General features: G+C 46.4%; 1 protein-coding gene across 2 annotated transcripts; it reads left to right on the forward strand.

The window, feature by feature from the left end:
- Positions 1–215: 215 nt before the first annotated feature.
- On the forward strand, positions 216–25,261 carry VXN (vexin). Of its 2 annotated transcripts, none has more exons than XR_009536391.1 (7): positions 216–496; positions 5,942–5,997; positions 14,234–14,384; positions 18,264–18,325; positions 20,875–20,966; positions 22,863–23,504; positions 24,893–25,261. XR_009536391.1 is itself a non-coding variant. In XM_060127807.1 (7 exons), exons 1-6 carry the CDS (start codon positions 430–432, stop codon positions 23,044–23,046), a joined length of 612 nt encoding a protein of 203 aa, XP_059983790.1. In that variant the 5' UTR covers positions 216–429; the 3' UTR covers positions 23,047–23,048; positions 24,893–25,261. The 2 variants fall into 2 exon arrangements, 1 of the variants encoding a protein (XP_059983790.1); XM_060127807.1 differs by having other exon boundaries at positions 22,863–23,048.
- Positions 25,262–26,048: the final 787 nt, after the last annotated feature.

Raw genomic sequence — 26,048 nt, forward strand, 5'->3', positions numbered from 1 at the left:
GAAATGAAAAGGGGAGTTGCTGGTACCAAAATTCACGTTTCCTTTTCGGTAAAATCCTCCAGCCACACTTGGCGCTACCCGAGTAGGCGATTTCACTTCATCACCACTTCACAAAAGACTTCCAAATTCACTGCGGCAGACACGGCAAAATAAAAATGTTAAATACATCCTGGCCGCGAGGGGACTGAAACCTCCAGGCTCCATCAAAGGTTCGCAATAATAGGATTCATAAAAAAAAAAAAAAAAGACAGATGGGATTAGAAAATGTTGCAGTGAAGACTCTGGAATGAGATGAGATCACAGCACCAGCCTGTCTTTTGTGGACCGGCACAATGATCCCCGAGCCAGACTGGATTAGGAAACCTCGCGACTAGGGGTTCAGAGAGGCCTCCGGTTCCCAGGCACTTTTGGGGAGAGAAGGCTGAAACGATGCATCAGATTTACAGCTGCAGTGATGAAAATATAGAAGTTTTCACCACCGTGATTCCTTCCAAGGGTGAGTAAAATTGCCCTCGACTGTTTCCTTAACGTGGCAGGCTAAGCAGGAGAGTAAAGACAGTCATGTGCTGCCTTATTACGGTTTTTACCCCCAGGTTTCTGAGGTCGGATGGTCTCTCTGTTTTGACCGTGTTTGTGGTTGTTTCTGAAAAGGAGGCATATGGATGAACATCAATCACTGAGAAACAGTCCATCAAAGGGGAAATGAGGGCAGCTAACTACGCCTCGTTTTACTTAATTCGATACTGGCAACCCAGTATGCCAAACGAAAGTGACAGCAAGCCACTGTTTTAGGAAACAGACATGAAAACAAAATTCCCAGGGCAGACAGATTCTTTCCTCTTCTCCAGTGAGCAAGTGGGTTCTGAAATGAGAAGCAGCTGGCTCAAAAGTATGATTTCTAACTGTGCCGGGAAATATGAGGAGGGATCATATTTCTGGCAGTGGCCTAAAGTCCAATGAAGCGGTCCAAGAATGCCCTGACCCAGGCTGGCCTCTGCACAGACCCCAGGGCCACGCTCCCAAACTTAACCTGGCACTGGCACCGCCAAAGAGTGTGACTTTGTAAAAGCCCTGCTGCTCTGAGGTGAACGGTGTCAAGGCCCGGGAAGGGCTCTGTGTCCCTGGATAGTTCCCTTGCCCCCTGCAGAGCTGGGCCCTCTCTCCTGCCGCCCCTGAGCTCTCCCTGCAGCCCCTGTATTGCTGGGAGAGCCTGGGACCCCGGCTTAGCCCCTGGTCTCATTGTCAGACTGAATGAAGAGGGCCGGATGTCTGCTGGTGCTGTGACCCCCTGTTCAGACAGCCCCTTTCTTCTTCCCATGTCAGCCATCGACATGGCCACTCCTGGGGGGAAGGGAGAGACTCAGCCTGGCCACAAAGAGAAAGCCAGCAGAACATAAATTAAGCTTTAGACATCTATTGCCAGTCAGAGGGAGAGAAGAAAAAGCTGGGAGTCTGCCCACGTGCTGAAGTTGGGACACCCTCTGGAGACTCGGGAATGTACCTGAAAAGTCAAAGCCGACCCTCTGACCCAACAGTTCCACTCCTGTAAATGCTCTTATACGTGGATGCTTACAGGGCCACTGGGTCTCCAAGGGCAAAACTGAAAACAACTTGAATGTCCTTGAAGAGGGGAAGGGGTAAAATGTGGTGTCATCAGACTCTGGAATACTCCACAGTAGTCAACAGGGAAAAGAACTGGATCTATGTGTGTGGACACAGCTCCCAAGAGCATCATGTTGAGAGAAAAAAAAAGCAGGCTAGAAATTATTAAATTTGTACAGTACTATATATTGTTTATGGATACATATCTAGAGAAAAGCATAAAAAACATAGGCTGGAGAGACACAGATAAAGTTAGTGATAATAGCAGCCCTGGAGAGGGAGGAAAGTAGAATTGGGGAAGAGTAGAAAAGGGACCAAAACTTGTCCTCTCATTTGTCATTTCTCTTGTATGAGAAGAAAACAAATTGAAAGCAAACATGAAAATCTTAAAATGTCTATGTTCTATAATTTTTTTACATTTAAAAACATTTAAGGGAGAAAAACATCAAAGCTGAATGGTCCTATTCAATTAAAACTTATTATACGATTCAGGAGCAACGTCATACTTCACCTGAAGAAAATCATTCAAAACAGGGCCTTTGAATCCATTTGCTTAGCAGAGTAGTCAAGAGACCCACCACCACTTATACGCTGTGTGACCTTGGACAGGCACTTAACCTCTCTGGGCCTGAGTTTCCACTCTTATAAAAAAGGAAGAACTAGAACTTACCTCCCAAGGTTATTATGGGGGGAAAAATGAGATATAGACAAAATACATAAAGCATCTAGAACAGTACCTGGCATGGCAGTAAGCACCATTAAATACATCACTTACAAAGTGATTTCTATTTTTATTCCATATTCTGAGCAATGAATATGTTTAGTCAAAGATAAATATTCAATCCTGTATTTCTTTTCTGCCATTTTTATTCATGGCCACCTCCTGGTATTAAATCAGTCATCAGTATTCATGGACATGTCACTGCTCAGGAAGCTGTTCTCTAGAAAAGGAATATCCGCAGTTTTATCTTAGACTGTAAGTGGAAGAAGTCCGCCTCTTCCTACGCCTTGTTGTGCCTCATCTCGCCTCCTCCAGAGCATCAGGCATAAGGCTCTCAGTGGGCGAAGACGGGGCCAGGTCTTCCTAAGTCACTGCTTATGAGAGAGACTGGTAACTCTTCATTCCATCCCCATGTTCCCTGCCTGCAGAAATATAGGCTGGTTTGATTTTCTCTAACAAGGGTTAGAGTCCTCCCAGGTATGCCCTTTCCCACACGCTCCTGTGCACAAGTTCAGCAACCTAGTGTTTAAGAGCGCAGGCCTTGTTCCACCACCAACTGTGTGACCCTAACCCTCAGTATCTACCTAAGAAATAGAGTCAATGAAGACACCCGGCCCCAAAGAGTTGCTGTGAGGAGTGAATGCGAGAAGGAAATAAGTCGTCACCTAGTAAAGCTCAATGTGAGCCATTATTACATTTATCGTCGTTGTATTATATCCCTGTTTTCCAACATACACACATACATATAGAATGGGTTCAACCTAAATCTACGTACTTTTTTTAGCTGAGCCATCTTAAAGCTCACAAAAATATGGCAACAGCAAGTGTTATGGTGTTTCTTAAGTATTTTAAGAAACAAGACATAGATCAAGTCTGTAACTGAGGACAAGTGTGTATTTTTACTTCCTAGAGAGAAGGAGAGCCCTTTAAGGGAAAGATTTCATAGGCACAATTCACAGTAAATATAAAAGATAAAATCTGTGGTTTTACCAAGAAGTTATACCAGAAGTCATTTCCTGAAGCTCACCAGTGGGTTTAATTCTAGGGCGAACAGCATTCAAAATAATTCTCTTGGGGATAAACAACAATGCGGCGGGGTTGGCAAGGGGAGCCGGGGAACAGCAGGAGGAAATGGAGAAAACTCCAGAAACATAACTCCTGACGGAGGCTACAGTCTCTAGAAGTTATCACCTCTTCCTTCCACCTGCCCTCACCTTGCAGAGAAAGAGGAGAATTGTATCAATAATAACCACCACTAATTCCTGGGAACTCACTCTTTGCCAGGCGCCGGGCCAAGGGCTTGATAACGATTAGACCATTTAATTCTCACCGCAGCCCTCTGAGGTAGGTGCGAGTTTTACCAGAGAGGAAAGTGAAGCTTAGCAAGGATGAGTCATTCGCCCAAGTCACACAACTGGCAAGTGGTCAAGTTGGGATTTACACCCAAGTGAAAGGAGTCTGGAGCCCTGGCTCTTAACCAGCCCTCTGCTCGCCTGGCTTCATGGCAGCAGGCGCTCTGCAGAAAATCACACGGCTCTCACCTGAGCACTAATCTGAGATGTGACAAGAAGTTGTTTCCGTTCTAGGCAGGGCAGTGGCAGGGTGGGATTTCATTTCCAAGTAAATCACTTTAGCATCAATGTGCAAAAGAGATGTCCGGGTGTCTCCACTTTCAACAAAATGCACACCTTTTTCCCAACCAAGTAACTTTTTTATGGCTAATTGAGTCTTCAAGTTTTTTTTATTTTTATTTACTGTGGTAAATAAAATTTACCATTTAACTATTTAAGTGTTCAGTTCTGTGGCATTAAGTACATTCATATGGTTGTGCAACCATCACCACTATACATTTCCTGAATTTCTTCATCTTCCCAAACTGACACTCTGTACCCATTAAATAACAACTCCCCATTCCCTCCTTCTTCCAGCCCCTGGTAACCTCTGTTCTACTTTGTGTCTCTATGAATTTGACTAGTTGAGGTATCTCATATAAGCAGACTCATACTATATTTGTCCCTTTGTATCGGGCTTATTTCACTTAGCTTAATGTTTTCAAGGTTCATCCATGTCAGAGCATGTTTCAGAATGTCATTCTTTTTTAAGGCTGAATGATATTCCATTGTATGTCTATACTACATTTAGTTTGTCCATTAATTTGTTAATGGACATTTGGGTTGTTTCCGCCTTTCAGCTATTATGAATAGTGCTGCTATGAGCTTTGGTTCACTGGACCAAGTAACATCTAAAATTGCAATTGCCCACCTCCTAGAGTAATGGAAACAAAAACAAAAATAAACAAATGGGACTTAATCAAACTTAAAAGCTTTTGCACAGCAAAGGAAACCATAAACAAGACAAAAAGACAACCCTCAGAATGGGAGAAAATATTTGCAAATGAAACAACAAAGGATTAATCTCCAAAATATACAAACAGCTCATGGAGCTCAATATCCAAAAAGAAAAACAAACCAGTTAAAAAATGGGCAGAAGACTTAAATAGACTTTCACCAAGGAAGATATACAGATGGCCAAGAGGCACATGAAAAGATGCTCAACATCACTAATTATTAGAGAAATGTAAATCAAAACTACAATGAGGTATCACCTCATGCCAGACAGAATGGGCATCATCAGAAAATCTACAAACAATAAATGCTGGAGAGGGTGTGGAGAAAAGGGAACCCTCCTGCACTGTTGGTGGGAATGTAAATTGATACAGCCACTATGGAAACCTCCAGTATGGAGGTTCCTTAAAAAACTAAAAATAGAACTACCATATGACCCAGCAATCCCACTACTGGGCATATACCCTGAGAAAACCATAATTCAAAAAGAGTCATGTACCACAATGTTCATTGCAGCACTATTTACAATAGCCAGGACATGGAATCAACCTAAGTGTCCATCGACAGATGAATGGATAAAGAAGATGTGGCACATATATACAATGGACTATTACTCAGCATAAAAAGAAACAAAATTGAGTTATTTGTAGTGAGGTGGATGGACCTAGAGTCTGTCATACAGAGTAAAGTCAGTCAGAAAGAGAAAAACAAATACCATATGCTAACACATATATATGGAATCTAAAAAAAAAAGGTACTGATGAACCTAGTTGCAGGGCAGGAATAAAGAGGTAGACATAGAAAATGGACTTGAGGACATGGGTGGGAGAGGAAGCTGGGGCGAAGTGAGAGTGGCATGGACATATATACACTACCAAATGTAAAATAGATAGGTAGTGGGAAGCAGCCGCATAGCACAGGGAGATCAGCTCAGTGCTTTGCGACCACCTAGGGGGGTGGGATAGGGAGGGTGTGAGGGAGGCTCAAAAGGGAGGGGATATGGGGACCTGCGTATGCATGTGGCTCATTTGCTTTGTTGTGCAACATCAACTAACACAACTAACACAGTATTGTGAAGCAATTATACTCCAATAAAGATCTATTAAAAAAATAAAATAAAAAAATAAAATTGCAATTGCACCCACCTCTTCTTCCCAACCCCCCTCCTCTGGGCCCTGTCCCACTCCAGGTGCAAACCCTCTCCGTATTGCTACTGCAGCTACATCAGTCTCACAGGTGTTCTCTAAAACCATTCCTTTCTCGCTCTTTGCAGTGCCCAGTCCAGCCAGAAGAAGAGTCAAGAGCTCTCAACATCTCTTAACCAAGAATGTAAGAAAACTTCAGTTTTGATCCCTTTTGTTGACTTTCATTAAAAAACCAGTGTCTAGCTTCTTCACTCCCCACCTCCCCCCTACATCCACACTCTCCACGGCCTGGAAAAGTTTTCCGTAGCCCATGTTGCTGTTGCATTCTCCATCCTCCACTTAACCAAAACAACTGACAAATGTCAACCAGACAACAAACAGTCCTGAATTGGACCCCCTTCTGTCATTTTCCCCACAGAGAATAATTTTCATTTTATATACACATTTTTTTCCTTAAACAGAATCCACAGTGTAGGTAGAGCATCCCTGACTTGGGTGTTCTATTGTTGGCATTTGCAATGTTCCACTTTTTCACTATTATAAATAGCAGTGCAATGAATTTGTACAAAATACTGTTTTTTGGATTAATCCTATGGTGCATAGGCCTCAAAGTGGAATTAACAAGTAAAAGGATAAGAACAGTTTCATCCATCCATCCATCCATCATTTGCATTCCTACACCTGTGCTAGAGTGGAGAATAGAACAGTGATTTTTTTTTTTTTTTTTTTTTTTTTTTTTTGTGGCACACGGTCCTCTCACTGTTGTGGCCTCTCCCGTTGTGGAGCACAGGCTCCAGAAGCGCAGGCTCAGCGGCCATGGCTCACGGGCCCAGCCGCTCCGCGGCATATGGGATCTTCCCGGACCGGGGCAGGAACCCGTGTCCCCTGCATCAGCAGGCGGACTCTCAACCACTGCGCCACCAGGGAAGCCCAAAACAGTGATTTGTAAAAGATGGCTTCTGCTTCTAGTTTCGTCACATACTACCCGGAATTCTGGACAACTGCTAGGCTTCCAACAATGCTTTTCCATTCCCTCCAGCCTCACCAGCACTGGCTTTCATTTCTTTGTATTATTTTTTGCTTCTTTAATAAGCACATGCATTACCTTAAAATTAGTTTACATGTCTTTAGAGCCTGTGAATTTCTCATTTTACTTACAGATTTCTTTATACATAAGCTGTCAATACATCTTTGCACTTTAAAAGTTTTATTTTAATTGCTAATTGTTCCCTCCTGGTTATACTGGAGTTTCTATCACCATTGTTTTTGTAGAACACTATTTTGATTTTCTAAGTATCTCAATTTTTAAAATCCTATTCGCCATTTAAAAAAAAATTTTTTAAGTGTCCTGGGAATGAGATTGGTTTTAGTCTGTGTTGTTTTATATACATTTATTACTTTTTAAATTCCCAAACCAGGATGGGCCCATTACAAAATTTCAAATACTAAAAAGATGTAAACTATGATAGCAGAAAATCCTGAGAAGCTATAGAACATAGTGGTTAGGTATGCAGACTAGAGTCAAACTGCCTGGTTTCTTCCATTTCCCACTTTTAAATCCCAGTTCTATCCATTTCTAGCTATATGACCTTGGGCACGTTGCCTAACCATTCCAGGACTTGACTTGCTTAGCATTAAAATGGGGAGAGTGAGGGCTTCCCTGGTGGCACAGTGGTTGAGAGTCCCCCTGCCGATGCAGGGGACGCGGGTTCGTGCCCCAGTCCGGGAAGATCCCACATGCCGCGGAGTGGCTGGGCCCGTGAGCCATGGCCGCTGAGCCTGCGCGTCCGGAGCCTGTGCTCCCCAACGGGAGAGGCCGCGACAGTGAGAGGCCCGCGTACTGCAAAAAAAAAAAAAAAAAAAAAAAAAAAAATGGGGAGAGTGAGAGAGCACATCCCAATAACCACTGGAAGGAGCAAATGATTTAATACATGTAAACTGCTTAGTCCAGAGCCTGATACATACTGAACATTCAATAAGCACTGGAGTTTTTTTTAATGAAAATTTCTCATATAACAATGTATAATTATCACGCTTTATTGCCCAATAACATGCTGTTTTGCAATTTGCTTTTTTCACTATATAAATTTTGAGCATCTTTACATGCCAATTAATACATACAGATCTTCCCCATTCTTTTTAGAGGCTGCATAGTATGCCACTGTATGAATGAATGTACTATAATTTTTTACCCAAACCAAATCTGATGTTTTCTAGATTAATTATTTAACCAAATCATCAATAAATGGGGTTTCCCCATTTTCTCCAGTTAAACAATGCCACAAGAAATATTCTTGTACGTATTTTTTATGTTCTTATGCAAATGTTTTTGAGGATAAATTCATAGATATGAAAATGCTGGGTCATCAAATCAACACCTTATACTTAAACGTACACAATGTTATATGTCAATTTTAAAAAAGAAAGAAAATGCTCAAAGGATACGAGCATTGAAAAAATTTTATAGCTATTGCCAAATTCTTAGCAACTGTTTTAAACTACCTTTACCAGAACACCTGAGCCAACACTATATGGTATCAAATGTTGTTAATCTTCGACAATCTGATAGGTGAAAACATCTCATTGTTTTAATTTGCATTTCTTTAGTAATTAATATCATTCTTCATCTTTTCATAGATTTTGATATTTTCTCCCTATGGGTTAAAAGACATGTCTTTTGCTCATTTTTCTGTCAGTGGTTTATCCTTTTTTTAAAATGACTTTGAGACTATTTATATACTAAGAAAGAAAGGGCTTTTAATGGGTTCTTTGCTGTAGTGCAAGAAATTCTTGTATTTCTCATGATCCCTAAAAACTTCAGCACACAGTCTAGAAGGAAAATACTGCTGACTTTCAAGGAACAGTGGGTGTCACCAAAAATGGAAAGGGGAGGGGTTGTTTGTAGGTAATTTAGAGTTTGAGCACAGACTTGAGTTTGGCATTACAGTTGGTCCCTGACTTATTACAGCCTGACTTTCATGATTTTTGTCTTTACGATGATGCCAAAGCGAAATGCATTCAGAGACCATACTTGGAATTTTGAATTTTGATCTTTCCCCAGGCTAGTGCTATGGGGTACAACATACTCTCTTGTAATGCTGGGCAGCACAGCAAGCCACAGCCTCCCACCAGCCACATGATCACGAGGGTAAACAAGGATACACTTAGAACCATCCTGGACCCAGACAAGCATTCTGTTTCTCACTTTCAGTACAGTATTCAGTCAATTACATGAGATATTCAACACTTTATTATAAAATAGGCTTTGTGTGAGAAGATTTTGCCCAACCACAGGTTGATGTAAGTGTTCTGAGCACGTTTAAGGTAGGCTCAGCTAAGCTATGATGTTTGGTAGGTTAGCTGTATAAAATGCATTTTCAACTTATGATATTTTAGGGGTATTTATCAGGATGTAACCCCACTGTAAGTCAAGGAAGATCTGTACTCTGGATCTGAAGGAGCCACAAGTCATTCATGACTCTGGGAAGATCCTTTGGGAATTAGCAATATTTAGTTTTCAACCAAGTTCTTGCCTTGAATTTCTAACCTTAAACAGTGTTTCTGTCTGAATCACCACTTATACCAATACCTCCTGGCTTTATAAGGACAGAACTGTGATTACAAAAGCTTAAAAATGGAAACTAAATCATACTCTCTAGGAGATAAATAAGGTGCTAGGGAAGAAATTTCTCAAGGGATTTAGAACCCAAACAAAGGAGACAACTCTCTATGGTGGAAGTGAAGCCACAGGGGCATGAGCTTCACAAAGCCCCCAAAACATGGGGTACCGCCTCCTGGAGTATCCACTGACTTCAGCCAGGCTCTGCAGAACCAAGCTCCCAGCTTTCCTGGGAATGGCTTATGACTTTCCCTCCCTAAAACATTTTTACTCCAAGGGGAATAAAAATGACTCAAGTATATGAATACAAATAAAAATTGCTTTTGATGGAAAAAAAAAGAAAAAATAGAAGGTAGGGTCTTGTCTTCAAATACGCATTCTTCCTCCAGGTAAGAAAGCTTAATAATGCTCTCTGGCCTTTGAGCTCTCCTCTGAATTTCTAATTTCCCCTAACGGCATGACTCATCCTTTGCTCATAAAACTCAGACCCAGCTGCACAGAACATTCAAATTAGAAAAGACAGGAAAGGTCTTAGTCTACCTAAGACGGGGGAACTGAGTCCCAAAGAAGAAAGAGCTATCTCTGATCTTTTCTTTTTTTCATCCAACTGGCTCTTGGCTCCCCTTTGAGTTCCCGAGAAAATCGTTCATATTTTGCAGCTGCTCTAATGTACCAATATTTAGGACTTTGTCCCGAAATTCTTATTTGTCTCTATTCTCACCCCTCGGGCTACCATACGGATGTCAGGTTCCTTCCTTTACAAGTATCTCTTTCCTCTCCGAATCGTCCTTAGCGCGGCACTTTCCTCTCTCTCTGGACCCCTCGTAAGTTACATGTTCTTCTTCTATAGCCACCCAGTGTTCCTTCTCTAGGCGGCTTCACTAGTCTTTTTCTCCCCATCCCCTCTGATTCTTAAGCAATTTTACTGACGTCCTGATCATCCTGATGCCGCAGACATCGTAAGAGCAGCTTAAAGGAATAAGTTTACACCAAAGCGTGGGTTAGTTAGGGCTTCCACGGCCCCTTCAAAATAAGCAGCAGCGCCATCATCAGGAAAGATGAAGGAACAGGAGTGCAAATGTCACATTCTTCCCAGATTTCAGCCTTGTGGAGGAGCGGTGATCTGATGTTTCCATCTGGTGATCTGATTTTTCAAAATGCACTGAGCAATCAGTTTGCACTTGAAAGTTCTTACCTGGATGGCAGCACTTCCATGGGTCTGACAAAGAGCACTTCCTTAGAAGGTATGAAACCATGATCCTTGTTCAGGCTCCGCCCCTTACAGCTCTGTGACCTTGAAGACACCCGGCTTCCTCTGGCCTCAGTTTCCCTGTGTGTAAAATTAGGGAGTTGGGCTAGAACTTTACTCTGGATGCCGTCAACCAAAATCATGATGATCCTTCATCACCTAGGTCTCCCCCGTCTTTCTAACTCCCTACCAGCCCCCTAGGTCTCTGATCTGAACCCAGCAGGGAAGCATCAATTTATCACAGTGAATCTGTTACACAAGTACAGCCCCTACTTTCAGCAGGCAATTCGTTGAACTTGGAAAGGGAAATCCAACATTAAACACGTCTCCCCTTCACCCCTTCCCCATTCCCCAATCTCACCCTTGTACTCAGGGCGCTAAAGAGCCTGTGCTCAGACCAGTTTGTTCTAAGACCAGCTGCAGTATCCAGCCCGGACCGTATCCTACAGACCAGAAAAAAACCAGGCTGTCGGGAGGCTTTCGGGAGGCCACAGCCATGCATCAAGCTGTGCGTTCCCTGGCGTGGGCCTGATGCACTGCCCTGAGCCCTCTCAGAGCCTCCGCAATTGTGGGGCATGAGAAGCAAGCACGAGGCCAGCTAAGAAAGGGAAATCTTCCGAGCTGAGCCCTCTCCTCTGGCATCCTTCAGGGCCGAGAAGATACCCTGCTGAGGCACTGGGCCCTCAGTCAGGACCTGGGAAGTAACCAGCCTCACTCCCACCCCAGGAAACCTACATCCAACAGGGGGCGGAGCGGCTAATGCCTCTCCACTGTCTCCCTCCCCATTCCCTTCTCCCACCCACAGTGCAGAGAAGGGCTGGCTGAAGTTTCTTGTTCCTAAAAGGAAATATTTGCTTTCTTTTCAGGGGAGGAAATGCTGGGCCTCCCCACTGGACTCCTCAGGCTTTCACATCCTGCCTTACTTCCTCCTTCTACAAAATGGGTCGGAAAACACACCAGTCCTTACTCATTAGAGGAATGCTGAAAAAATGAAAACAAAATTCGAAATAGCTGTGATGAGAGGTAGACAGCCAAAGGCTTGAATGTCAGTAATGAGGCTCAGGTCTCTCCCTTTGGACCTGGAGGTCCACATTCCAGGGGGAACCCTGAGACCAAACGGTACACGTGTCCAAAATGCCATTAACCTAGGAAATTCCAGTATTCTGGGTGACACCAAGGCAGAGTGCAGTGCTAAGAGGAGGGAAGGAAATGGAAAAGCTGAGGGGACTGTCTGTGCAGGGTGGTGAGTCCAGACCACCCACTACTGCACCTTACAGCCCCCAGTGAGCTGGCGTAGGGCAGACGGGTGCTGCCCCAAGCCTGCACTGAAGGCTTGCTAGAAAACCAACAGAAACACCACCTTCTAATCATTTTGCAATTTACAAACATATCAAATCAACACATTGTACTCCTTAAACGTATACAATCATATGTGGAAATTTATATCTCAGTAAAGCTGGAGGAAAAATATTTTTAATTATTGCGGAAAAAATCCCACATGCTGCAGTGCCCAGAAGAGAAAGGGCACTAATCCTAAATGATCCTTAATTATCATCATCTTTCTCCAAAGGCAAAGAATGAATGAGTCTGGGTCCTAAAACGGGCCTGAGAAGAGTTAATTTCCTAAGCCAGATAAGACCAAATGTGGGATATATTACTTTTTTAAGCAAAGGACTATTTGTGATAAACTGAAGCGAAGAGTGACAGCTCCCCTTCCTCTGCTGGGGACGGACGTGACCGCTTCCTGATGCTGTAGGTAAACAGGTGGCACAGGGAAAGAGAACCTGCTGTGTTCCTGAAATCTCTGCGAATGACCAGCAGTGACTCCGCCCCAGTACAGCAAGGGTGGTCAAGAGGGTGACCCCTTTCCACATAGCCTCGAAGTACCAAAACTGGGGTTTGAACTCAGGTTCGCATGACCCCAAATGGAAATTTATCTTCTTCCTCATTGACAATCTGATAGGAGAAAAAACAACTTTGTTTTCATTTGCATTTAATTACTGTTGTTCAGCATCTTTCATGTTAACCGGCCATTTGCGTGTCTATTGTCAATTAGCTGGGTTTTGGCCCCATTTTTCTATTTTTTTCCTCTTTATTGATTTGTAAGAGTTTTATGTACATAGCAATAATTCCCTATTATATGTAACAAATGTTATATTGAGCCATATTCTATTCTAGTGTCTGCTGTTGTTTGTTTGTTTGTTTGTTTTTTAACATGCATCTTTGGTCTGTCTGGTATTCATTTTTGTATGAGAAGTGTGGACATGGATCCATTTCCCCCAGTGGCCTGACATTTATTCCAACAATATTTATTAAAGGTCCAATTTTTCTCCACTGAACTGAAATATAACCCTATTATAATACTTAAAAATTCAGTCTTATTTGCTTCAGCTTCCTCCACAATTGTGACATTGGACAATGGAGGGGAAATCATCAAAGGCTCCACTGTAAAGGCTGAAATGGGTCCACCTCACTCACAGACTGAGTACCAGGACCTGGCACAGAGGTGCCCTCGCAGGATGTCTGTAGAAGGAAGGAACGAGTGAGCAAGAGAATGAGTAAATACAAACCTCAGAGAAGCTGCAGTTCTAACCTGCTTCAAAGGAGTGAAGACATTCAGAATGCGCGACCCCAGTGTCATGGCTATGCATTCAAACATGCACGATATGCGCCCCAAATTGCTAAGATTCCCTTTGTCACCCCCGATATTAAGATAAAATATGGTACTATTTGTCTCAAATTTGTACATTTAAATTATTTCAATGATCTAAGTATTTTTGTTATAATTTTAAAGGCCCATTTCAGTGGGCCCTGACAAAAGGGGTATTCCTCTTCATGTACTTTCCCAAAACCACTGTTCAGCAGGGGATCATTATTGAAAACACCTTAGCGTGTAGCGCTCCGTTCTGGCTTGCCACAATTTCCACTTACCGAGCCACAGGTCGTGGAAACTCATCTCTCAGCTCCAGCTGACAGGCACTCTACAAAGTAGAGGAAACGTGAGCATCCGGGAGCCGTGCCTGCTTTCTCTGGCCAGCAGGTTCTTCCTTTTTACAACCTGGGAATCAGCTGGGCCCCGAGCCCTCTGCCTAGGTCTTCCCTCCGCTGGAGCATCCAGAAAGCTGTCCTCTACGTGAACAAGGGCACCCACTGAGCTGCAAAGACTCTAAGGGCCCGATTTCCAGGGCTTGTCCTCATTTCAAATAGCCTGTTCTATTGTCAAACTATGTCCAGCCCTGGGCAGTTAACTGGCCCCAGTCTGGGGCCTGAGGGCCCAGGCTTCTGACTCTGTGAAGGGACAGCTGGTGAGGAGTCCCCAGAAACCTCATTTTCCTGCACCATGGTGCCACTGGACATGCTGAAGTTAAACACAACACTTCGCCGTTTCAGGCCAGTCTCCCCAGGTTTCCTCGCCGCTCCCAGCAATGGCTGGAGTCAGGAAGGCTCCGTGTCAGCACGAGGTCTGTCCGCAAAGCTGCAGTCCTGGCCTCAGCTGTGGTGGCTGAGATTCTAGGGGAGGAACAAGCTGACGGTCCTTCCTCCCCCCCGCAGGTGGTGATCGAGTCTGACCTCTACACGTCCCGGCCCCTGGAGCTGCTGCAGCACCGCAGCGACCACCGCGACGGCGAGGCCCGCAGGTCGAGCTGCTTCCAGAACGCACGGCCGCAGGGCGCCCACCCCGCCAAGACCCCCGCCAGGCCCGGTACGTGCGTCACGGCCCAGGTCCCCGGAACCTCCCTGGGGGGCAGTGGTCCACTTAGAGCAGCTGCCGCGGTGTCCGCGAACTGGCTTGTGTGGGCTCTAGCCACGTCGTGATCCTCCCTGGCGTCCTCCATCACACCCGGTGGGCGGAGCACCTGCACGTGGGGCCGCCGCCTTCCCCAGTGCATGCCGGTCCTGCTCTGAATGCACCTGCTCGGGCGCCCCCCCCCTCCGCCCCCACTGCAGCACCACAAAACTCCTTCTACCTTAAAACACTCGCTGCTGGGTCTGAGTGATGAGCAAAGATGCTCTCATCTACCGCCTAGCTCCACAGGCAGTCCTGCGGAATTCAGGAGGAGGTAAACATCATTAGACGCTGGGGGGAGAGGAAACCAGTGTACACATGACTCATGAAGCGAAGGAAGCTTACGTTATTTTACAGGGTGTGTGTGTGTGTGTGTGTGCGCGCGATTATACAGGCTCTTCATCAGCTGCCATCTTAAAATCCCACCATTTTAAATTTGAACGCCTTAAACTATTTCAACAATTTATAAAAAGAATTGAGACAAATTTGTTTTGAAAGCTGGAAGCATTAGAGTCTTACCTTCCACACTATTTTGAAAAATGGCTCCCACCCCAAGCAGTTAAACAGGAATCTGTGTCTAGCCTGCTTAAGTCTGTGATCGTATTTAGCCTTTAATTCCTGGTTTAGGTTATTTCTGTTATGCCCACAGCCTCAAGTTATTCCTATTTTTAACTCCAGAAATACACAAAAAGTCTTGGACATCCCTTTCAAACTGTTGGGTGTCAACAGTTTTGTATGTTAGAAGAACTGAAAGTAGACTCCATTGAGTGTCTCTCTTTATCCATCCATCTCCTCTCTTTCCTCCCTCATAGATGTTAGATTGGATCTCTAAGGTTTCTTTGGTCACTAACACCCTGATCCTGTTTTTAAGATCCTACGTGTAAGAACCCATAAGTCAAGCTATATTCTCTAGTTAAGGGATTACATATATACATTTTTATGGAGAGTGAAAGCCTTAGGGAAACCACAATGTGCCTTGCAAATTGAGAAGATCATTTTTTTCCCTCTGTCTATATATAAGTGGGTGGGTGGGTGGTGGTTGCCTGTGCGTAGAAAGAAAAAGAATATCTTCTCTACAAAATCACAAAATGAATTTAGAGCCATGTTTCTCAAATTTTAATGTGCAGAAGAATCACCTGGGAATCTCGTTTTTATGCAGAGTCTAATTCAGTAGGACCAAGTAGGGCCCCAGATTTTGTTTCTAATAATCTTCCAGATGATGCTGATGATGTTGGTCCAAGGACAACATACTGATTAGCAAGGATTTAGGGAAGATCTAATGGGTGGTTCTCCAGGTGGCATCCCTGGAGCAGCAGAACCACCTGGGAACTTGCTGGAAATGCAAATTTGGGGTCCCACCCAAGACCTATTTAATCAAATTCTGGGGTAGGGCCCAGCAATCTGTTTTAACAAGCCCGCTCCCAGGGTGACTTTCCACCTCCCTGAAGGTGGAGGCCCACTGATCTCTGCAAGCACCCCCTGCTGATCTACAGAAGAGGAAACCGAAACCATGGAAACTGACTTACCCAAAGTGCACTGCTCATCAGCAGCAGAACTGAGATTAAATCTCATGTCTCCTGATTTGCCAGCTAATTGCGTCTTTCCCCCAGAAAATAATGTCTTTCCAGCTGTCTGGTTTTAGGGGCTACTTTCCTCCCTAAGTAGCTTGTGGAAGCTTGGACTGAAGGGGAGAACAGCAAGTTATGAAATGGAGAGACTCTGCCCGACATATGACAGTCAGCTCATGCAGGGAATGTGCTAGTCAGGTTTTTAAAAAAAAGAAAGAAAAAGATTGAGCTGGGCATCGATTCAGTTCCTTCAGCTCCCACAATCTGACAGATTCCAGAGGGGATGAGAGGGAGGGAGGGTTTCTGAGTCAAAGCCAGACGCACAGGAAAGGCTGGGCACCGGCCTTGGGCACGAGTTTTCCATCCTCTAGTCAGAAGGATATGTGTCTCCAGGGATCTCAAATCTGGAGACGTGTTTCTTTTCTGAGCTAAAGGAGAAGGCTCCTGGGTGCTGTAGCCTTCTCACGTGGGAGAAATATGCTCTGAGGAACCTTGGAAACAGTGGGGACTCTGAACCCTTGAGCAGGTGAACCTCAAGGGCCCGGAAAAGGGGACACCCACCTCCTGGGCCGGTGGAATGTCTCCACTAGGATGTCCTTGGGACATCTCAAAATCAACTTGTTCAAATGGAATTCGTCTTCCACCTTCAAACCTCTCTTGCTTTCTCAGCTGGTGCCACTATCCATCTTTCCAGCAAGCCGCTGGGATGTTTATCCCAATACCCCCTTGTCCTCCCCACCCCCGCTCCACACACTAACCACTGCCAGTGTCAGTTCCTCCGTATGTCTCATCTCTCCTTGGTACCAACCTCAGGCTACTGGGTCAGACTCCCTTCATCCCTTGTGTGTAGCCGCCAAGCCTGGTCATCAGCTACCAGTCCTTCTTGCTCCACAGGCTACCAGAGGGTAGCCTAAAGCAGCATCCCTCTGCTTTATACACTGTGTCCTCTCCACCCCCAGATGCCCTCCAGACCACGCCCAAGGTTCTCCAGGACCCAGTCCTCTGCTCACCTCTCCAGGGCCACCTCCTTGACACTCCTATCCCTGCCAATCCATGCACAGAACAGCCCTGAGCTGTGGTGTAATTGTGACCACTCATTATATTCCGGACCTTCCCTGATACGTTCTCTCTGCGGATTGCCCTCCCTGGGTCTCCCCACCTAGCAAACTCCTCCCAGAATGGGTTAGGGGGTCCCTCGGTCAAGTTTTCCCAGCCTTGCAAGACCACCAAAGAGGTCAGCTTGCCATTCCCTAGATCTTCCTCACCCAGCTTCATCGTAATTGCCGTGCATCTCTAAAGCCTCTGTTTCCTCATCTCTTATGACGTCTACCTGTGAGGGTTGTAGTGAGGATTAAATGAGACAATGTTTATGAGTCTTACACTCAGCACAGCAACTGACACAGTAAATGCTCAAAAATATAAGCTACTGTCGTCACTGACGCCAGAGCACGGCACACTGTGGTCTGATCTTGGTAGCCTGTAACTTCATTTTATTGGCCTTGAGATGTTTTCCTCGGGGTGGGGGGCTGTTATTTCTCTACGCTGTAGTCTGAAAGCATGGGGCTCCTCCAGGAACATCTGCCCCAGGAGGGACTCGACTGAAGGCCGGCCTTCAGTGGAGCCCCACTCCACCCCACCCCCGCCCATCACCAGCTACCTCAGCTCAACATCTGGATTCCCAGCAGCGGGTCGAGCCTCAAATAAAGGCATAGAAAGAAGGTTCTCACATACATCTCATGCCAGTGCCTCAGGACTCCGATAACCTCCAATCCTCCCACATTATGAGGCTTACTTCCCACAGCAGACAGGACTTTGAGCTCATTTTCACAGAGGTGTGTCCAGGAGCGGCAGGTTAAAGGACTGATCCCAGCTATAACGACTTAACTCCTGATAACCTCTTGTGATCTGGCGCTTTAGGAAGAAAGGAGGAGCTGAGGGCACATTCTCTGAGTCCGCTACTGCAGGCAGACCCCGTACCGAACACCTCCACACACGTGATCTTATTAGACCTTAGTTCTAACCTCCCCAAGAGCGCCAGGGGTGCAGGTGACCCACTGGACAGTTATCCCATTGCCCAACCCTAGTGCGTGATTTTGCTGCTCAGTACAAAGGCCGTTAGAATATTCCTGGCTTGTGATTGATTAGCTAAGGGATAACTGATGCAGAACCCGGGGGAGCTGGAACCCAGAGTACCACTGAGTAACGTCCCCTCCGTTCAACTTTGCAGTGGGGATTTCTGAACCCAAATCAGCAAATCTGTGCGGGAATCGAGCATATAGCAAAGCTTTGGTAAGTAAAATCAACCTGGTTAGTGTATCTGCTGTGCTTTAACCTTCTTGTCCTGTCTGTGCCATGAAGACAAAGTGTCCTTTGTTCCAGGCCTGAGGATTATTAGAAAAGTGTAGCTGAGGGTTCTTTGCTCCTAAAGCCTACCAGCTGGTGGCACGCCACTGGCCGCCTCTCTCTTTCTTGCCAGAAATTCAGCTCTTAGGTGGACAGAAGGTATTACCTAGCGGACATCTCAAACAGGGGGGAAAGAAGCAGTGTCTGTGGCAGGCCCCTGCCAGGTGGAGGTGTCTGACCAATTCCCAGGGGCAGCTACGGGGGTAAAGAGATGCAAGGGTCTCGAGCACTGTGAAAACACAAAACACCATCACCTCAGAGGAACTGCTGAGCCACCTCCCACTGGGAGCTCTGGGGCAAGGACTGTCCATCTGGGCTGCCCGAGTTGGACCCAGCTGACCGATCCTTTATATTTTCTTCCCGCTCTTTCATGGCATGCAGGCTGCCCAGGACGGCATGACCTTGGGCGAGGTGGCCCTCTGTAGCCAAGGACACCGGAAGGAGCTGAGGGCCACCTGCTCCCCGCCCTCCCCAAGGGGGAGGGCAAGGCAGCTTGTCCTTCCCTGAAGGGGGATCCGGTAGTGCATGTCTGGGTCTAGCTCAGCGTCACCCTGAAAAAATACATCTCCTTCATCATCCTCTGGGAATGAATGTGGGTGTCCCCTGGGTTAGCACAGAAGGGGTGGGGTGGTGGCTGGAGGTGAGGTCAGCTCGGGCATCCTGGGCTCTGCGGGCATCAGCTCTCGAGATTCATGGAACTAGAACAGACTGGAGAGATTGTCTGAGTCACCCGCTCGTCCTTATGGAACAAACTGGACAGAGACGCGAGCGCTTTGCTCCTGGTCTGGGCAGGAAATCGAAGCCAATTATTTCATTTAGGTCATCCCTGTACTAGGAAAACCACACAAAGGGCAGGGATGGGACAGTCAGGGGCCCCCTGTCCCAACCTGGGACGCAGGGGAAACTGAGGATGGCTGGGCCGTTACCACAGAGTGAAGGTGGTCAGGCTGCGACAGCTCGAACTGCTGCCCTCAGCTCAGCCCGAGGCTAAGGGGAGAGGGCAGCTCACTGCCTTGGATTACTTGCCCCCAGCCCCCGGGCTGGACTCAGTGTTCTTGGCAGAGAGGAAGCTGCAGCTGGGAGGCCAGAGCGAGGTGGGATGGGACAGGGTGGTGATGGGGAGGTGGTCACAAAGGAGGGGGCGACAGTAGTGCAGAGGACAGAGCGGCAGCATGACTGACCCTTTCCTCTGGGTCTGAGACGGTAGGGCTGGGGTCCTGCAGCTCATTGGAGCCCCCATCCCAGGGCAGAGAGCAATTCAGAGCTCGAACAGCTAAATCTGACTTTGACGCTGACATGCGCCGGGGCAAACAGGATGGCGGACGGCCCGGGAAGAAGCATGTTTCTGGGCTGCTGGCACCATGGGGAGGGACAGCTCCCGAGAGGCCACAAGGTGGCACGGTGACTCCCCCACAACCTTTGGCCCGTGCGGGAGAGAAGGGGCAGTGACTCCTGGTGTCCTCAACCTGGAATTTTCCAGCAATTTTAGGAATGTGGTGATCTTAAGCCTTCCCTGGGGCATGGGGTGGAGGTGCAAAGCGGAGGTCCACTGACTGAACAAACTCCAAACTCGGGACCTAGCCCTGCTTGAGCTACCAGCGATTTTTCAATTCGGTGCATGTTTCTTGAGCACTCACCACCTCCTTTAAGGAGAGCTCAGGAGGGCCGCCAAAGGGTAAGCCCCAGACCCTGTCGTTCGCATGCCATTCCTGGGGAGACTGCACCGGCATAAGGAACAAGTAGACAACCGTAAAGAGAGAATTGGTGGGATGCCAAAACATATCACATAAGGACTCAGTGCTGTGGGGATGCAGGAGACAGAGAGAAATCAGCTGGGGCACCAGCCTGAGGGGAGGCTTCCTGGAGGAAGTGGTCTTTGAAGGGTAGGCAGAGATGAGGCTTGATCCAGAGAATGAAGGAAAAGCTGGGTGAGTGAATCCAGGAGGGGCCCAGGGTGTGTGGCAGGTCTTGTGGGAAAAAAGGAGGTCCTGTCCCAAGCGACTGGTCCTGAGGCTGCAGTAGAGAAAAGGGAGAGGGTGACACTGATCTTGCAGAACCTGCAGGATTTGACAACAAAGTGGACACAGACCATAGGGGTGCAAGGGGGGACAGAGGCCTCGCAAGACTGAGTTGCTTGCTTTCAAGTTTCTCTACGTAGGTGGTTCTCAAAGTGGGATCCTGGGACTAGAGCACTTGGGAACTTGTTAGAAATGCAGATTCTCGGGCCTACACGAGACCTACTGAATCAGAAGCTGGGGTGGGCCCAGCATTGCATTAACAAGCCCTCCCGGGGGCACCTGGTGCCCGCGGCAGTATGAGGACCATTGCCCTGGGTTGATGGTAGTTCAGTTTAGCTGATGCCCTTTCCAATGGCTCCAGCCACTGTTGGAGCTGGGGACATGGCACCATCCTCACACTCCCTTCTCACAACCTAGATGCCTCCGGTGGCCCGGATCTCGGTGAAAGCTCCCGCCGTCCTGGAGGCGGCAGCTCTGGGCTCGGAGAACGGAGCTGTTCTGACCAGAGGGTAAGTGCTGTGCCTCCAGCCTGGCTGCCTCGGGGCTCCCCACCCGCTCCTGTCCTGCTCCTGGGCCAAAGAGTAACAGGTGGCCGTCTGTCAGACCCTCAAGAAGCTAAAACAGAATCCCTGCCAGCTGTAAATTACCTTTTAATGAGGGCACTAATCCCGGGTTTCTGTGGCCACATCAACTTTTCCCCTAGGATTAAGCCGAAGTGTTTTTGATGGTTTCCACTTCATTAACCCCACTCTTTAGACTAGGAGAAGTCTAAAGAGGGAGGGGTTTTGGTTAATTAGACAAATGTAATCACAGGCCATATGCAGAGCCTCCTGAAGGCATGCTGGTGTCAGAAACGCCTCACGAATTAGATTAAGGGCCCCTGCCCAGGTAGAAAGTACACAAGATACAAATGTTTCAAACCAAACTTATAACCAGCACGTTACTATTAACTCTGACCCAGAACCAGCAGCTAGAGTGGCAGGAGTGATAAGCCCCCCAGGAAGGCCCTCACTGCCTTCAACATGGCACAAAGAAGATGGCAATAAGAGTCTTAAACTCAACTCAGCGTGTACATTTACGCCCCCTTCATCATCTTCCAGACTGGAGAGAGCAGAAAAGTGGCTTCGGGGATGATGAAGGGTGTGGGTTCTTGACTCAGATCTGCCTGCGTGCCTGGCACCGCTGCTGACTTGCTATGACTTCAGGCAAGTTGTTCAGACCTCCGTGTCCTCGTTTCTTTAAAAACAAAACAAAACCCAAAACATGGGGACGATCATAACCTCTTGAGAGATTACTGTGAGAATAGGATGAGATAATGTGTGAAGAGCTTAGCACCAACGGTTGCATCATTTTTCAAGAAGCTTACAGTCTGGGAATCGGAAAGACACGTGCTTGGCAAAGTGATAGATGCTCACATATGAGGGACCATGCACTACAATATCAACCCAAGGTATGCACACCTTGAAAGCTGAGGGAGTTAGAGGAGGAACAGACCAGTGTGAAGCCCTTTTAGGTGAAAGAAAGCCATCTAGAATGAATGATAAAAGCCAAGCCACTCAACGTATTGGGACCTAGTTAGAGAAAAGTATCTTTTCGATTGTATTAAGTTTATAGTAGCAAATTGTTGTGAGCAGCAATGGCTGTTACTGCCTGCTGCAGTAACCAGCAAACGCGAACCGTGTGCCTCAAGAGAGGCGCCCTTTCCATCCGCGCAGCTGCATCGCAAAGGGTTCTTCTAAATGGCCCGTTTCTCTCTAAGCTTAGACGTTCTCATTTCCATTTGTTCCTGGACCCTGGCTATTGAAAAGAAAACGAAGGCCATTCTTTCACTGAAGGAGAGCAAGTGAGAAAAATGAACATTTATTGATGTGGACCATGTGCCAGATGCTTTGTGACCTTATTTTCCTCCTCACAAAAGCCCCTTGAGTTAGATGAAATTATCCCCATTTCGCACATGAGGAAGCTGAGGCTGGCTGAGGTCAAATCACTTGCCTGAGGTCACACAGTAAGTGGGGAGCAGGATTCAGCCCCAGGGCTCATGGGCTTTCAATAGCTGACGCTTTGTGACATCTGCCCTTTCCAGCAAGATCGTTTGTGTAGAGGTGGAGGGATGGCGGGTTGGGGTGAGGAAGGGTAGAGTTTGGAACAAGAGCAGAACTTGGGATCCATGAGCCAGTGTGCTCAGGGCCACCTGCTTCCCTCTCCCCATGCAAGGACCTCCCTGGGGCAGGGGGATGGGGTGTCATTCCTGCGTGGGCCCCAACAGCGACCCTCCACCGTGGTCACAGGATGTATGAGCAGAGGAGGAGCGAGGGCTCTGGCTCCTCTTATCGAGGGCAGCAATTAAAGAAGGACAGGCTCAGCGCAGTGACCGCCCTCCTCACCCACCTGTGCATTTTCTGTAGATCCAGGCACCTCAAGAAGATGACTGAAGAGTATCCTACCCTCCCTCAGGGAGCAGAAGCCTCCCTACCGCTGACAGGAAGTGCTTCCTGCGGCGTCCCCAGCATCCTCCGGAAAATGTGGACCAGGCACAAGAAGAAGTCTGAATACGTGGGAGCTACCAACAGCGCCTTTGAGGCTGACTAAAGGTGACCCTCCCCAGGTGCCCTGTGCTGGCCCGAGTTCACTGCACAAGGGGAGGAAACTTCCAGATGGGAACTGAGCGACATTCACCTCTGCTACTAGCTGGTCCACGCACATCACCCTCCAGTACTAACTAATCGCCCCGGCTCAGGAAACGGGAAAGGAACCTCCCTCGAAGGCAAAAGAAAACTGTTCCTTCTTAGAATCGATAAAGCCATTGGTCTGAAAGTGACTTCGGGAGGTCATCAAGTTTATATCCCTATATTTAAGCAAAATGGCACCAAAATCAAACTTTCCCAACCCATTTTAAAGACCTCCAAGGAAGCAAGCAGGCAATTCCTCAGTCTTCCTTGTGAGTCGTTCTAATTTCCAGTATAAATGTAAGAATTTGATGTTTCAGGCACTTGGAAGCACAATGGTTCTCACTGTTCCTGCCACCATATTTATTTCATCTTGATGAGGTACGATTTTTAGTGACAAAGCGCTATATATATTTACTTAGTAGTTCTAATATTCATTTGAGTGTATCGTCAAGATCAGTTCTGATGACACTTGGCATGATTGCATGAACTCTGTATTCTTTTACATGTGATTTTTCTATAGGAAAACATGATTTAAATCTTTGAATGCTAACATTTTCTGAAGTGACACAGTCTAGTGGAATTAATAATACCTTGCTTGGGTATAATTATTTTAACTTTTGAAAATGCTCTCCCATCCATTACCTCTTACATTCACAAAATTCCTGTTAAAGAAAGCACAATTATTCCCAGTCTACAGATGGGGAAGCTAAGGGCCTTAAGAGGTTATGCGACTAGATACCAGGTAGTGGAACTAGATACCAGGTCCTCAGCTTCTGCACCAGACTCCTTGCTTTGCCTACTCTAGTAACTGATTTGAGGATGGTTTTGAGGGGTAGGAATATGTCTCTGGGGGCAACATTTGAAGGAAACGATTTGACAAAGTTAGAACCAGTACATGATATAAATGATGTAAACCATTCATATGGTTTCATAATATATCATATTATGCTTTCCTTCTTTTAATGGAAATGTCATCATCAATTCTATATCAACATCAGTAGCCTTAAAATGATAACATAATGATAGTTACCATTTATTAAATGCTTACTATGTGCCAGGTGGGTTAGTGAGCACTTTACATACATTATCCCGATCTTTCTGTCAACTCTGAGTTAGGTGGCCTTCCCCATTTAATAGACACGGCTTTAAAGTAGTTAAATGATTATTCTGAAGGCACCTAACCCATATGGGTGTCAGGCTCCAATGCCTGTGTTATATCTACTCCTTCATACAAGAATATTCAGAACATAGAGAAGAACCAAGGCTAGTAAATAATTTTCGTATCAAATGCTAAGCATAATTGATTGGCACAGGCTGCCTAGAGTGCTGTATGGAGCTAGGATCTGAGATAAAGGAGTGCAGCGATCAATTGGTAATGCCTGCCTGTGGAGCAGATTAGTGGGATGTGCCTCACATATTTGTCATCTGTGGCCTCAACTCTGCCCCCAGAAGGCTTGTTTTCTAATTCAGAAGCTTAAATTAATCCAACCCACTTAACAAAACCAGTGACTCCATGGTGAATTTTAGTCTAAGACCAGGTTGGAAATTGCCATTTTTTTGGTTACAAGGAAGACCTGGGCCACATCACTGGTCTCAGACTCAACTGTTATTCACATGCTGCTGCTCCGTGACCACATGTTGCTTTTTGATCTCTAAATTACCTGCTTCCACATCTCCAGGTGAAATGTAAGAAGGCATGGGGGATAAGGGGCCTGGGCTTCCGGGCTTTCACCTTGCTGACCTCTGCTCTTCAACCATTGTTTTAGACTCCGAACACCCAGTCCTCCCATCAGAACATGACTTGGAGATTTGGGCATCAAGTGCTCTTTCAATGAAGGTCCCAATGGACTGTGTAATCGTCTTACAGTGTATGGGTGAAGGGGCCCGGAACAAAGGTAGGGAGAAAACAGGTAATTTACACTGGACCTATCGGAGTATCCTATGACTATTTATTTTAACTTATTTACTTTATAACTGATGTCCTCTATTTGTATGTGGCAGCTGGAGATCTATGTAGACTGGAACTTATTTATTTTTAATTTAAAACTTTCATGATGAAGTGTTTGCCTTGTATAGAACATTTTCATTGGCCAGTTCAAATAAAAATAAAGTCTGCTTTGTTTGTGACATTAATAAATCAGCACAAGAGTATGCCTGGGGCTCCTTCATTGAATGAGAGAAGGCTTTCACAAAGGGAAAGAATTATGCATCTGTACCTCATTGCTCCTTTACCTAAATGAAAAGGATTGTGAGAAAGAACCCAGCATGTTCTTTCCATCCTAAGGCAATGTCTGGTTTTGATATTACGGGCCCTGCCCAGCAGTCAGCACCGGAGCCACTTCTGTTGAGGTCTGGCCTGGCCTGACCTGTGCTCTCAGGGTTCACCCTCCTCCCTGGGATGCTGCCCTCAGTCCCCACCACAAACCCCAGGGGGCTCAGTGACCATCCCTCTGTGCCCACCTCACGGTCAGCCTGTCTGGAGACTGCCCCCGTGACTCACATCACAGCCACTTGCCAAAGGATGCCAAGGCTGGCTGCAGATGGCTGTCCGGGAATGAAGGAGCCTGGAGTCCTCTTGAGCCAGAGGCAACAGGAATTCCAAGACATTTGGGGTACTAAAGTCACCTCTGTTAGGACCAAGTCCAGTCACATATTTCAGTTCTTACTGGATGCTCTCTGTGGCAGGCCTCCACCCTGCCCCTAGATCAGGCAGATGGGCAGTGGGTAGGGAGAGCAGCGACAGCCGGAGCCCGATTTGAAAAGGTATCACGTGACACGTTGTCTCTAAGTTGGCAGAGACCTAGGGACATGCAAGGAAAAGCACAGACGAAAAGACAACTCCCCTAAGGATTACAGTTCCATTTAGTTTTCAATTTCTTATAAGAATGTCAGCCTCTGTTGAGAGGTTTGTGGAAGGCATTG

The sequence above is a fragment of the Lagenorhynchus albirostris genome, chromosome 17 (genome assembly GCF_949774975.1).
Source record: "Lagenorhynchus albirostris chromosome 17, mLagAlb1.1, whole genome shotgun sequence".
In the NCBI taxonomy this organism is placed as follows: domain Eukaryota; kingdom Metazoa; phylum Chordata; class Mammalia; order Artiodactyla; family Delphinidae; genus Lagenorhynchus; species Lagenorhynchus albirostris.